Consider the following 10,136-nt stretch of genomic DNA (forward strand, 5'->3'; position numbering starts at 1 on the left):
TCAACCTGATGGAGCTTATTGGAGTCTCAGGGATTGACTACAAAGCAAGGCTGGCCTGGGTTAGGTTGGGCTGGGCTGGGCTGAGCTGGGCTGGGTTGGGTTGGGTTGGGTTGGGCTGGCTATAAGCTTGGCTTGGCTCAGAAGGATTGTGTTTTCAGTTTCAGGTCAAAAGAAAGGGACGAGGAAAAACACTCTTCTGACATCTAGTGGTAAAATACTTCTACTACAATAAATATTCAGTGTACACAAATAAACGTGTGTGTGTGTGCGTGTGTGTAAGGGAGAGAGAGAAACATGCCAAATATAGTATTTACTCATAGTGCTGGTAACATTTTGAAATCCTAGACAACTAATCTCCAGAACAATCCCCCCCTCTCTCAAGGCCGTAGCAAGCAAGAGAGCAGAGAATATTCCACGTCAGACACGTGTGTGTGTAATTATGTGGTTTTGGGTGTAGTGTTTCATGTCCTGAAAAGTCCTGGCTCCAACATGCATAATGCCTAAACATATTAGTGACGTGTGGAAAAAGAAAGGCGGGACTCATCTTATCAAGCATAGCTGCTTGGATCCGTCAAGAGTAAGAGAGTCATACCACTTCCCTTTGAGAGTTTTACAAATGGCGACTAATATCTCTCTGCTGGAGGAACACCTGTCTTGTCCCATTTGCTGTGGCATATTCAACAACCCTGTGGTGTTACAGTGCAGCCATAGCTTCTGCCATGGGTGTCTGCAAGAGTGCTGGCAGGACACAGAGAGTGTGACGTGTCCGGTGTGTCGGAAAGAATGTTCCACCGAGGAGCCCAGAGTGAGCCTAGCCTTGAAGGGACTCTGTGAATCCATACAGAGCAAGAGTGACACGACCAGAGGATCTCAAGATGTGTCAGGATCTCAGAACGTCTCCGGATCTCAGGACATGTGCTTGCTACATGATGAGAAACTCAAATTGTTCTGTTTTGAGGACAAACAGCCCATTTGTGTTGTTTGTCACACATCCAAAGCACATAAGGGTCATGAGTGCTATCCCATTGAAGAGGCTGTTTCTGAACTGCAGGTGAGACAGAGCATATGTTTTTTTCTCTTATTTACTGTTAATCAGATATAATGATTATGTGTTCGTTTAGCATAACATTTTATCCAAAGCAATAGCAATCTATGGGGTATACTTTTGGTCAGATAAATGCTTGCTGAATTGGTTATGACATAAATGTCATGGCTAACATTGAGATCAAAAACAGTTATTTATTTTGTGTCTTTCTAGGTTGTGTCAGATACACTTTGATAATATTAAAATACAACCTTTGACTCTAGGCTGAAATCAAGGCTATTCTGCTGAAAACCAAATGTCTGCTGGAGCCAGCAAAGGTGGAACATAAAACCCTGATGGACCACATAACGGTTGGTATTTTTAAAAACGTTTTCAAACCATACAGCAAAAAGGTTATAGAGCACTCTAACAAAATATTGTTTTTTGGTTTGCTTTAGTACCAGGGACAATGTGGAGAGGAAATGATAAGAGCCCAGTTTGTAAAACTACAGCAGTTCCTGGAGGAGGAAGAAGCTGCCAGGATAGCTGCTCTGAGGAAAGAAGAAAAGCAGAAATATGAAGTTATAAGAGAAAGAAATGACACTTTGACCAAGGAGATGTCGTCCTTTTTAGAGACTTCTTCAAGAATCAGTAAAGACATGGAGAATGATGTCACCTTTCTGAAGGTACAATAGGACTTGGGAACCTTGGGGACAATTAGGAGTTTTGTCATACTTGGTATGCAATGTAAACATGTGAACAAGTGTACAGTGAGAAATTGAAAAACATATTAGTGTCCAGTTGTTCCCTATAGAATGGGTGTTAGAAGTATTGGGTTGTTTCTCATTTTCAAAAATGTTGTCTCTACAGAACTACAAGTCAATACTAGACAGGTAAGTCCGGTTCAATCAGTTGTTTTTGTGACTGAAAATGACGCAGTTGGTAACCACACCAATGACATTTATTACCACAGAGCAAACAACACCAGTCAGCACACACCTCAGCAGACTGAACCAGGAATGTTGATTGACATGGCCCAACATATTGGATCTCTAAAGTTCAAAGTCTGGTCCAAGATGACAGCACTTCTTGAACACAGTAAGTTTGTTCATAGAAGACCAGTCTACAGAGCACACAGCTAAAGTGACATCATGTTTTCATTTCATTTAACCTATGCTTTTATACAAAGTGACATGCAAATAGTGCATGTAGAAAGCACAGCAGATGATCAAGGATCAGAAGTGCACATTCTAACAGTATTTTGGTGGCCTGAGTCAAGGACTGGTTTGTTTTATAGTAGCCACATCACACCATGTCAATGTGTGTAAATGTGTTTCTGTAACTGTCCCCTTCCCAAAGATCCAGTCACAATGGATCCAAACACACTGTCCAAAAAACTCATCCTCACTGATGACTTCACCAGTGTGACATATAGTGAGACGAACCAGGCATGGCCAGATGTTCCTGAGCGGATGTTAGCAGGGGTCTTGGCATCTGAGAACTACAATAAAGGCAGCCACTACTGGGTTGTGGATGTTGGAGACAGTGACAACTGGACCTTAGGGGTGGTCAAGGAGTCAATCTTACGCAAAAGGTTGTTGAAAATGGACCCTGGAAGTGGACTGTGGAGCATCAGGTTTGTCAGTGGGAAATACAGGGCCGGTGTGAAGGCACGCTCTGAGATACATGTAGCAGAGCGCCCTCGTGTGATCAGAGTACAGCTGAACTACGACAAAGGAGAGCTGAAGTTTTCAAATCAGATAACCCAAACAGAATTATACACTTTCAACAACAAGTTCACAGGGAATGTGTACCCATACTTTAATACTGGCAGCCTTAAATGTCCACTGAAGCTTGAGAAATTAGATTTGAGTTTTGGAGGCCTTCAATAACTGACTTTTTGGCTGAGGAATGTTGTAAATTATTATTGTACTAGAAAATGACAAATATGCCAAATGCTATATTTATCTGCAAACCGTTGATCTCAATATTAAGAAGTTTTAAGTTGATCTGTTCATCTGTTTCTATTGTATTTTTTACATGTAACGAAGGCCAACAGAAAACAGACAAATACATTAAAATACACATCAGACACTTCTGGTGGATATTTATCCACCAATGAAAACTCTGAAAATGGCTTGACATTTAAATGCCTGAAAGTTGTTGAAGTTGAAGTTCACTACCAGGTATCACCACCAGACGGGGATAGCTTTTTGAAATCTACAGTGGGCCTATGTTTTACTTAAATAATAACGGAGCAGTCTGCTGCTTCAATCAAAAGTAGTTTGTAACTGTAAACTGAAATATTGGAGTATAATCTGAGATGTTCTGTTCATTTTAAACATTCTATACTTTTACAAGATGTGTTGCATCATTACAGTGTCACACTTGAATAAAACATCTTACCTTGGTAATTGAACTCTTTCTTGAGCTTAGATGGTTTACTTACTGTTATGAAATTTTCAACCGCGGACAAGGACAAAACGAAAAGATTAACGGGAAACTTTCAAACATTTGAGTAAGTGCTTTTCTTTTAAGGGTTAAAAAACCGACCACTTGGCTCCACCCCATCGGATGATGACTCATTTTAACAGGAAGCAGGAAGTTGAAACAACTTCAGTGTCGTAGTTTGTTTTTCAGCTGTGTCCTGTAAGGTGAGTGTCTCTAGAACGTTTTTTCATTTTCTTTTTTTTCTTTTACAAAACGCAAACATATCTCGACAGCATGTTATTTCAAACAGTCAAGTGAAAAGCAATATCGCTCCCTCCAGAGTGTTTGTGTGTGACTTTATCGAAGGCAGTTTTGTCTGTCACACTTCCAGCTCGTGCCTTTGACGTACATACCTGACAAGGGAAGCCTGGATGGCAGTCGCCAGACTCTCTCTCGCAGAGGTGGATCTCTCCTGCCCCATATGTTGTGACATCTTTAGGGACCCTGTGGTCCTCAAATGCAGCCACAGCTTCTGCGCCTCCTGCCTGCAGCAGTACTGGTCAGGGAAGGGGTCCTGTCGCGACTGCCCCCTCTGCAGGAGGGAGACTGCGGAGGAGCCTGTGGCCAGTCTGACCCTGAAGAACCTGTGTGAGTCCTACATCCAGGAGAGTGAGGCCCAGGACTCAGCAGGCGAGCTGTACTGTGAACCAGGGGAGCTATGTGCTCTCCACGGGGAAAGGCTCAAGCTCTTCTGCTTGCAAGACAAAGTGCCAATCTGTGTGGTGTGCCACACCTCCAGGAAGCACAAACAACACGAGTGCTGCCCTGTCAACGAGGCTATCGTCGAAATGAAGGTCAGTAACATCAAACGTCTTGGATTACTCATTGGGCTTCGATGGCACACTGTATATTGTTAACAATTTGGTCGGAATAATGCTTTTAAAGTTAAGCCTGGTGATATTTACTATTGCCTTTTGGACTTGGATGTGAAGCACTGTCTACTTTTGTAGATATTTGTAGAGTTGTCCCAGATACTTATTCAGCCTCGTCACCTAAAGGACTGGGGAAAGAGGCTCACATAATCTAAATTCTACGTTCTTATTTTGGATAGGAGAAGATCACGTTTGCTCTCACCTCTCTTCAAGAGAAGAGGGAATCTTTTGACAAAATGAAGCAAAGCTACGAGAACATAGCGACACACCTTCAGGTAAACGCTGATGTCGATCATTCATTAAAAACTCTTAATACCGACAGTATTATAGAGGAGCTGTTTTTCAGGCCCAGGCCTACTTTGTGGAGAGGAGAACCCACGAGGAGTTTGAGAAGCTCCATCAGTTCCTCAATGCAGAGGAGGAGGCTAGGATGGCCGCACTGAAGGAGGAGCAGGAGAGCAAGACGGAGAGGATGAGGCAGAAGATTGAGGAGGTGAACAATAACATAGCCTCTCTCTCTGACACAATAAGATCCCTCGAAGCAGAGATGGCCTTGGAGGACATCTCCCTCCTGCATGTGAGCTCGTCCACAGATGGACGTCATTTCAATGACCTTTTCTAGGTGGATTACCAAAGTGCAATGGTTTTTGTTTGTTAATATTTGTCTTTTGCTCCACCCAGAAATACAAGAAGACTATGTCAAGGTATGTTTCCTCCTTTTGTCAGTGCTGACAACCTATTTTGCCAGTGGCCTTGTGCGTTTCCATTCAAAGTACTTTATTTTGTGTTGCAGTGCTCATTGTACACTACAGGAACCAGTTGTGGATCAGGGATGCCTCATAGATGTGGCCAAGTACCTTGGTTCTCTTAAGTACATGGTATGGGAGAGAATGCGTGGGATCATTAAATACAGTAAGTACATAAGACCATGATATAGTGTATATATACAGTACAGTGTATATAAAGTACAGTCAGACACTCAGTAGACCCCAAGACATGACGGCAGCACGGCTTTGTCACTTCATCGGGTACTAAAGATGTGTTGTCACACTCTCCTCAGCCCCGGTGACCCTTGACCCCAACACAGCTGCTCCTTGGCTCCTCCTATCAGAAGACCTCACGAGTGTGAGAGACAGTGATGACAAACAGATGCTTCCAGAAAACCCAGAGAGGTTTGACCCTGATACTGGCGTCCTGGGCCACGAGGGCTTCACCTCAGGAAAACACACCTGGGATGTAGAGGTTGGGGAGAACACCGCCTGGGTCCTGGGTGTGGACAAAGAATCTGTCCTGAGGAAGGAAAAAGTATCATCAGTGCTGAAAAATGGCTACTTATCTGTTTACTTTTACCACAAGATGTATTTTGCAGGAACCTCCCCCCTAACACGTCTTAACCTGAAGAAGAAGCCTCAGAGAATCCGGGTGCAGGTGGATTGTGAGAGGGGGAGAGTGTCTTTCTCTGATCCGGCAGACAACTCCAACATCTACACATTCAAACACATCTTTTCTGAAAAGGTCTTCCCCTACTTCTGGGTTGGATGTAAACAGTGTCCTCTCAGGATTGAGCCACTAGAGGTCTCTGTAAAAACGATTGATTGTAGTTGAGAATCTCAATTCATAATATATTTATCTTTTGAAGTCTAATTGATTTATTATTTAAATAATATAAGACAGCACTTACACATATTCTGAGATTTTATCTAATTATTAATTGCATGTCACTACACTTAAGATTGTATTTTCCGATTGTTATTTTTGTTTTGTTTCAGATAATATAATTGTTACAATTTGTAACTGTTTGTTCGAGCAAGAATAAAAGCATGTCAACTAAAAGTGTAATTTGTTTTGTTTACTTGTAATTGATGAATATAATCATTAGTATTACTATTATTACTTTGTCTTTTGTTAGAGGGCAGCTGGAATAAACCACTCTTGGAATTTTCAGATCCACTGACGTGAGTTAAAACCTCAGAACGGCTAGAATCGAATATAATTTTAAAATTATCTAGAGGGCACCTACTGCGGAGGCCTACATTTAATTATGTTAGTAGACGAATGTTTCAGTCCACCATCGTTTGACTTTTAGGCCTATTAACTTGTGTAAAGTGAGCTTCTAATAGGAGAGTCGACAAAGCGGTACAGTAACGCACAACGCAGTGTAAGGAAGAAGACAGAAGTAGGCTACGTCTTAAACCTATATTATAACCGTGTTAGAAGGAATATATTGTTATTATGTGTATGTATGTTTGTATAACGTTTTTAAGATGGTTTGAATGATTATGTTTTACTTACTGTTGTGTTAACCCGTCACTATGCCCTCGATAGCCGCTCTCTAGGGTTAGCAAATCGCACATGTATTTTTCTTTAAAAGGTGAGCAAAAGGATAGCTTAGACGGTGACCATTGTGTCTCCAGGGCTTTGGAACAAAAACCATCGAATTAATTATTAATTTTAGATATACCCTTGCAGTTTTTAAAGTACCTAGTCCTGCTTTAAACTCGTATGTCTCTACAGATTCTCTCAACAAGCAAGATGAAAAGGAGAAAGGAATGTGAGATTTCACCCAAAGATTCACCTTCAGAGTCATCCAAAGTCAGCTTCCTGAGCTCCCATCTTCTTCTTCTGGAGATGCCCTCTGACACCAACACCAGCCTTCCAGTGTGGGACAGTATGCGCTCACAACAAGTGGACATCGGATGGACTGTGACACCTTACAGTATTAATGTTTGTTTCACTCCTCTCCTGTCCAAGCCGGTGCCAGACCCAGAGTGTGGCCAAATCAGTGTCACACCCTGGACCACCCTGGCCTCAACCCAGCCCCAGACCGGAGCCATCAGCCTTCAGCAAATCATCATCCAATCCCTGTCTCCACACGCAGGTTCAGACCCAAGCACTCCTAATGTCCTGGTCACTTTCCCCCAGAGCAGCCTCCTGATGTCCCTACCATCTCACCCTCCCGGCCTCCCCACCCCCAACCAGGTCCTCATCCCCAACTCCGTCATCCTCCCGTTGCCTTTTATCATCAAGCAACCTCAACCTCCAACTCAGCCCAGCACCTCTGCCAAGAAAGATAGCACCGTAGGCACCACAAGCTACCAGGCCCAGTTCACAACCTCTACTCCACCCCTGTCTGCCTGTCGCCTCTTCCACACCAAGCACTCCCCTGACATCCAGATATGCGAGCACTTCCTGATCAACGATTGTTTCCTTGGGCTCAAGTGCAAGCAACATCACACGCCGTTCCCCTTCCACTGGCAGCTGCGGAACAGCACGTGCGATCAGTGGTTGGACTTTTCCATTTGTAACCAGGTACGCCTGGAGAGGCTGTACTGTAATGTCAGCAGAGACGAGATAAGCGTGCGTGATGGGTGAGTAGAGTAATGCAGCATACTCTAATACACTGTGGTTTGTTTCTGCCTTAATTAGCCAGCTACTGTAACCAAGATGTTATTGTTGCTCTGTATCTTTTTGTCCATTGTGCCTGGTAGCTGAAGACTTTAACTCCTTCTGAATACTGTTAAAACTATGTCCATGATTTTCTGCCGTACCTTCTATGCACTCTTTGTCGTGTCTTTTTGGATGAAAGTATGTGTCAAATGAATGAAATGTATGCGTTTATTATGTCAAGCTTATTCAGCAATGTGAAATCTTGTGTCCAATTCCCTTCATTTGGACATCATTTTCCAGCAATATGTTTTGTTAATATCTTTCAGAATGTCTGTAGTCACCTTGTCGTTTGACACTATGGAGGTTGGCAAATCTGAGAAGTATGACCTGGTTAGGCGTCTCTCCAACACCTCCAACCGAATCTGTAACCCCCACTTCCCTACCGAGTGGCATTTTTTCTGGTGGAACTACCTCAACTGGGAGGAGTACAAACAGGTAGGGCTACTGTGCACACAACCACACACACACATACACACGCACTTTTCCCACAACATTTTCCCACGACGACACACAAACACATTACTTTGGCTTCTTCCTCTGTACCAGTCAAACTCTTCTTCTGTCCTTCGACTGCATGTCATTAATACTGAGCTTTAGTGATAGCAGAGTGTCTGTGATGACTTTGGCAGGATGTGTCTAAGCTCCTTCTGGAGACGATGGCCAGTGAAAGACTGGACTGTCGCTTCCACATCGGATCCCAGGAGTACATGGTGAACTTCCTCAGTATGACCCAGACCAATGTCACCACAGGCTTTGAGCGCAGGATCCGATGGAGACCGGCCTACCGTTCGGTGCTCAACCTGCTGCCTCACCTCAGGTACAGCCCACTGCTGAGTAGGGCTGGAGTATAAATGGGATGGGAATAAATACAACATGTCTGAATGTGGGGGGGGGGGGACATGTCAACCCCATGCTTAGTGCAATCTAGCTAGTGTCAAGCCCAATCTGGGGAAATCTAGACCACAGACAGCACTTTTACATCGCCCCGACTTTCCCCTTACTGCACAGGACAGGCGTTTTGACTGTCCCCACTCCTGCTGATTCACCGGCGGGTAACTTCAGCGTGGATCCCCTGGAAGAGTTCTCCACCTGGTACCCTCCCATGTGGGCTCCAAACCCCGAGCAGAACAGCATCATGGTGGACGTGCCCCCCTTCTCTCTAGTCTACCAGAAGATCTACCGCCTGTTCCACCAGAGCCTGCCAGAGACCAGCGTGGAGATCCTCAACATCCTGCAGATTCAGAACGTCCTCCATTGGGACAAGTTCCAGAGGTATAGGAAGTGACCAATACCTACTGCTTTACAAGTTTCACAATGAGTAGTGCCGCCAAGTCAATGTTAATCCCATAGCACATTTAAACACAACAATGTACAATCATGTGAGTGTCTTTCCGAATGTGTTTACCGGTAGTTACCTTGTGCTAACAAGTCTGTGTTGCCCCAGACATAAGGAGCACATGCTGAAGTGTGACCCCAGGGCAGGGCAGGGGCTGGAGCGCCATCTGTTCCACGGGACCCCAGGCACCAACATCCAAGACATCTGCCACAACAACATCGACCCGCGCGTCGCCGGGGTCAACGGCGTGTCTCACGGGTACGGTGCCTACTTTGCCTCTGACGCTAGATACTCCAACACCTACGCCACCCCGTCTGGTGGCAGCCTGACCCAACACATGTTCCTCGCCAAGGTTCTGGTGGGCAAGATGGTCGTGGGAAAGCAGAAGTTCCGCCGTCCCCCGCCGGTCAGCAAGAACAACTGCAACCTGTACGACTCCTGTGTGGACAGCCTGCCCAAACCCTCAATTTTTGTAGTCTTTGACAGATGCCAGTGCTACCCATACTACCTCATCAAGTATAGAGAGCTGCCCATGGTGGTGGAATTGGTGTGAGTCGAGTGAGTATGTTAGTTTTGTTAACAAGTAGTAAATGTTCATTCTGTAGAATATTGACTGTGACTCGAGTTACAGAGATCCAGACATAAGATGTCAAAGCTGTTTACTGTTGAATATTTTTGTTCACCCGGTTTAAAGGAAAATTGTATCTGCAGTAGATCAGTTTTTATCTTTAGATGAACACAAATGATGCATGGGTCCAGTGGAGTTTAACCATTATCAAGTAAAAAATAAAAATAAATAGATGAGCGGAAGAGGATATGCAATCTTCCAGTTTAATTCAGAGTTTCTTCATGGTAAACATTGGATGTGTTTGTATGTTTTCCAACTGTTTATTTTGAATAAGTAGTGTTTTTGAAAATAAACTGTTGTCAAATATTCACAATTGTTCTGTATAAAAAATAAATAATA

General features: G+C 43.9%; 3 protein-coding genes across 6 annotated transcripts; all 3 read left to right on the plus strand.

Annotated features, from left to right (window-relative positions):
- Nucleotides 1–534: 534 nt before the first annotated feature.
- On the plus strand, nucleotides 535–3,438 carry LOC146276557 (E3 ubiquitin-protein ligase TRIM35-like). The gene is made up of 6 exons (XM_084701007.1): nucleotides 535–1,051; nucleotides 1,309–1,395; nucleotides 1,483–1,710; nucleotides 1,895–1,917; nucleotides 1,998–2,122; nucleotides 2,384–3,438. Exons 1-6 carry the CDS (start codon nucleotides 617–619, stop codon nucleotides 2,914–2,916), a joined length of 1,431 nt encoding a protein of 476 aa, XP_084557133.1. The 5' UTR covers nucleotides 535–616; the 3' UTR covers nucleotides 2,917–3,438.
- A 113-nt stretch (nucleotides 3,439–3,551) lies between these two features.
- Nucleotides 3,552–6,219, plus strand: LOC146276558 (E3 ubiquitin-protein ligase TRIM35-like). Its single transcript, XM_084701006.1, has 7 exons — nucleotides 3,552–3,678; nucleotides 3,846–4,308; nucleotides 4,566–4,661; nucleotides 4,733–4,963; nucleotides 5,068–5,090; nucleotides 5,180–5,298; nucleotides 5,447–6,219. The coding sequence occupies exons 2-7, from the start codon at nucleotides 3,886–3,888 to the stop codon at nucleotides 5,989–5,991; spliced, it is 1,437 nt and encodes a 478-aa protein (XP_084557132.1). The 5' UTR covers nucleotides 3,552–3,678; nucleotides 3,846–3,885; the 3' UTR covers nucleotides 5,992–6,219.
- A 42-nt stretch (nucleotides 6,220–6,261) lies between these two features.
- Nucleotides 6,262–10,135, plus strand: LOC146276559 (protein mono-ADP-ribosyltransferase TIPARP-like). 4 transcript variants are annotated; one of them, XM_084700994.1, is made up of 7 exons: nucleotides 6,348–6,562; nucleotides 6,901–7,754; nucleotides 8,100–8,268; nucleotides 8,463–8,650; nucleotides 8,842–9,105; nucleotides 9,278–9,427; nucleotides 9,522–10,135. In XM_084700994.1, the coding sequence occupies exons 2-7, from the start codon at nucleotides 6,919–6,921 to the stop codon at nucleotides 9,643–9,645; spliced, it is 1,731 nt and encodes a 576-aa protein (XP_084557120.1). In that variant the 5' UTR covers nucleotides 6,348–6,562; nucleotides 6,901–6,918; the 3' UTR covers nucleotides 9,646–10,135. The 4 variants fall into 4 exon arrangements, with proteins under 4 accessions (XP_084557118.1, XP_084557120.1, XP_084557117.1 ...); XM_084700992.1 differs by lacking the exon at nucleotides 6,348–6,562 and adding an exon at nucleotides 6,262–6,341 and having other exon boundaries at nucleotides 9,278–10,135; XM_084700991.1 differs by having other exon boundaries at nucleotides 9,278–10,135.
- Nucleotide 10,136: the final 1 nt, after the last annotated feature.

Source organism: Hypomesus nipponensis, chromosome 7 (genome assembly GCF_054491055.1).
Source record: "Hypomesus nipponensis isolate SF chromosome 7, ASM5449105v1, whole genome shotgun sequence".
In the NCBI taxonomy this organism is placed as follows: domain Eukaryota; kingdom Metazoa; phylum Chordata; class Actinopteri; order Osmeriformes; family Osmeridae; genus Hypomesus; species Hypomesus nipponensis.

Excerpts from the sequence above, each read along its gene's own strand:
- LOC146276557 (XM_084701007.1), top strand. The coding sequence starts at position 617 with ATGGCGACTAATATCTCTCTGCTGGAGGAACACCTGTCTTGTCCCATT. Across the intron at positions 1,052-1,308 it reads AGGCTGTTTCTGAACTGCAG|GCTGAAATCAAGGCTATTCT; the intron begins GTGAGACAGAGC and ends CTTTGACTCTAG. Across the intron at positions 1,918-1,997 it reads TACAAGTCAATACTAGACAG|AGCAAACAACACCAGTCAGC; the intron begins GTAAGTCCGGTT and ends TTATTACCACAG.
- LOC146276559 (XM_084700992.1), top strand. The coding sequence starts at position 6,919 with ATGAAAAGGAGAAAGGAATGTGAGATTTCACCCAAAGATTCACCTTCA. Across the intron at positions 7,755-8,099 it reads GAGATAAGCGTGCGTGATGG|AATGTCTGTAGTCACCTTGT; the intron begins GTGAGTAGAGTA and ends AATATCTTTCAG. Across the intron at positions 8,651-8,841 it reads AACCTGCTGCCTCACCTCAG|GACAGGCGTTTTGACTGTCC; the intron begins GTACAGCCCACT and ends CTTACTGCACAG.
- LOC146276558 (XM_084701006.1), top strand. The coding sequence starts at position 3,886 with ATGGCAGTCGCCAGACTCTCTCTCGCAGAGGTGGATCTCTCCTGCCCC. Across the intron at positions 4,662-4,732 it reads ACATAGCGACACACCTTCAG|GCCCAGGCCTACTTTGTGGA; the intron begins GTAAACGCTGAT and ends GCTGTTTTTCAG. Across the intron at positions 4,964-5,067 it reads AGGACATCTCCCTCCTGCAT|AAATACAAGAAGACTATGTC; the intron begins GTGAGCTCGTCC and ends TGCTCCACCCAG.